General features: G+C 37.6%; 1 protein-coding gene across 2 annotated transcripts in view; it reads left to right on the forward strand.

The window, feature by feature from the left end:
* The first annotated feature begins 278 nt into the window (after window positions 1-278).
* hsd20b2 (hydroxysteroid (20-beta) dehydrogenase 2) overlaps window positions 279-740 on the forward strand; it is a 6,183-nt gene continuing 5,721 nt past the window's right edge. For both annotated transcript variants that reach the window (XM_032534000.1, XM_032534001.1), the window contains exon 1: window positions 279-500. In XM_032534000.1, the coding sequence (XP_032389891.1) occupies window positions 350-500 (151 nt within the window). In that variant the 5' untranslated portion in view covers window positions 279-349. The remainder of the gene's footprint in view (window positions 501-740) is intronic.

The following is a 740-nucleotide window of genomic DNA, read 5'->3' on the forward strand; positions in this document are numbered from 1 at the left end:
TGATTGGGTCTAAAGTCTAACTTGATACTATTATTCTGCCTAAACCAGTTGCAGCATAGGCTATATTGGGAATACATTAAAACATAAAAGTACATGAACATCAAAGATCAGCATTGTTTTAACATTTTTGAAAATTCCACACTTCCACATAGGTGCATCGTGTGGTTCCAGGGGTATTTGTTGCCTGATAAGCTCCCTGTGTCTGACAGCAGCACACAGTGAGGGGTGGGGCAGTGTGGGAGGAGTGCAGTAAGCCTATAAGAGAAAGTTCTTATTTGCTCTAATGTAAAATTAGGATTAAACATTCGTCCATCAAGAGAATCCTGGTCAGTCAAAGCTCTGCTGCAAAATGTCATTCACTGAATTGCTGGCAATCTTTGGGGGATTTACCGTTGTTTTCTACCTGCTGAAACTGGCCTGGAAATGTTGGTGTGGATTCAGACAATTTGTTTTGTCAGAGCTTTGGCATGTTGATTTGAGAACATATGGACAATGGGCAGGTAATGAAAGAAAGAAAAAGTGTGTGTGCCTTTGTGTTCTCTTACAAGTTGCTTTTATAGCTAAACAAAATGTTAGCTGTCAGATGTGTTCACACACACGCGTATACACACAGTATTTTACCGCACTGTAACTTTTATTCTTGTGTTTCATCTGTTTTTGTTTTATTTATGTTGAACTGTTTCTTCTGTATTTTATCTGTTTTTATTTTTTAACTGTTTTTGTGTAAAGCACTTTGAATT

Source organism: Etheostoma spectabile, chromosome 13 (assembly GCF_008692095.1).
Source record: "Etheostoma spectabile isolate EspeVRDwgs_2016 chromosome 13, UIUC_Espe_1.0, whole genome shotgun sequence".
NCBI classification, from domain to species: Eukaryota; Metazoa; Chordata; class Actinopteri; order Perciformes; family Percidae; genus Etheostoma; species Etheostoma spectabile.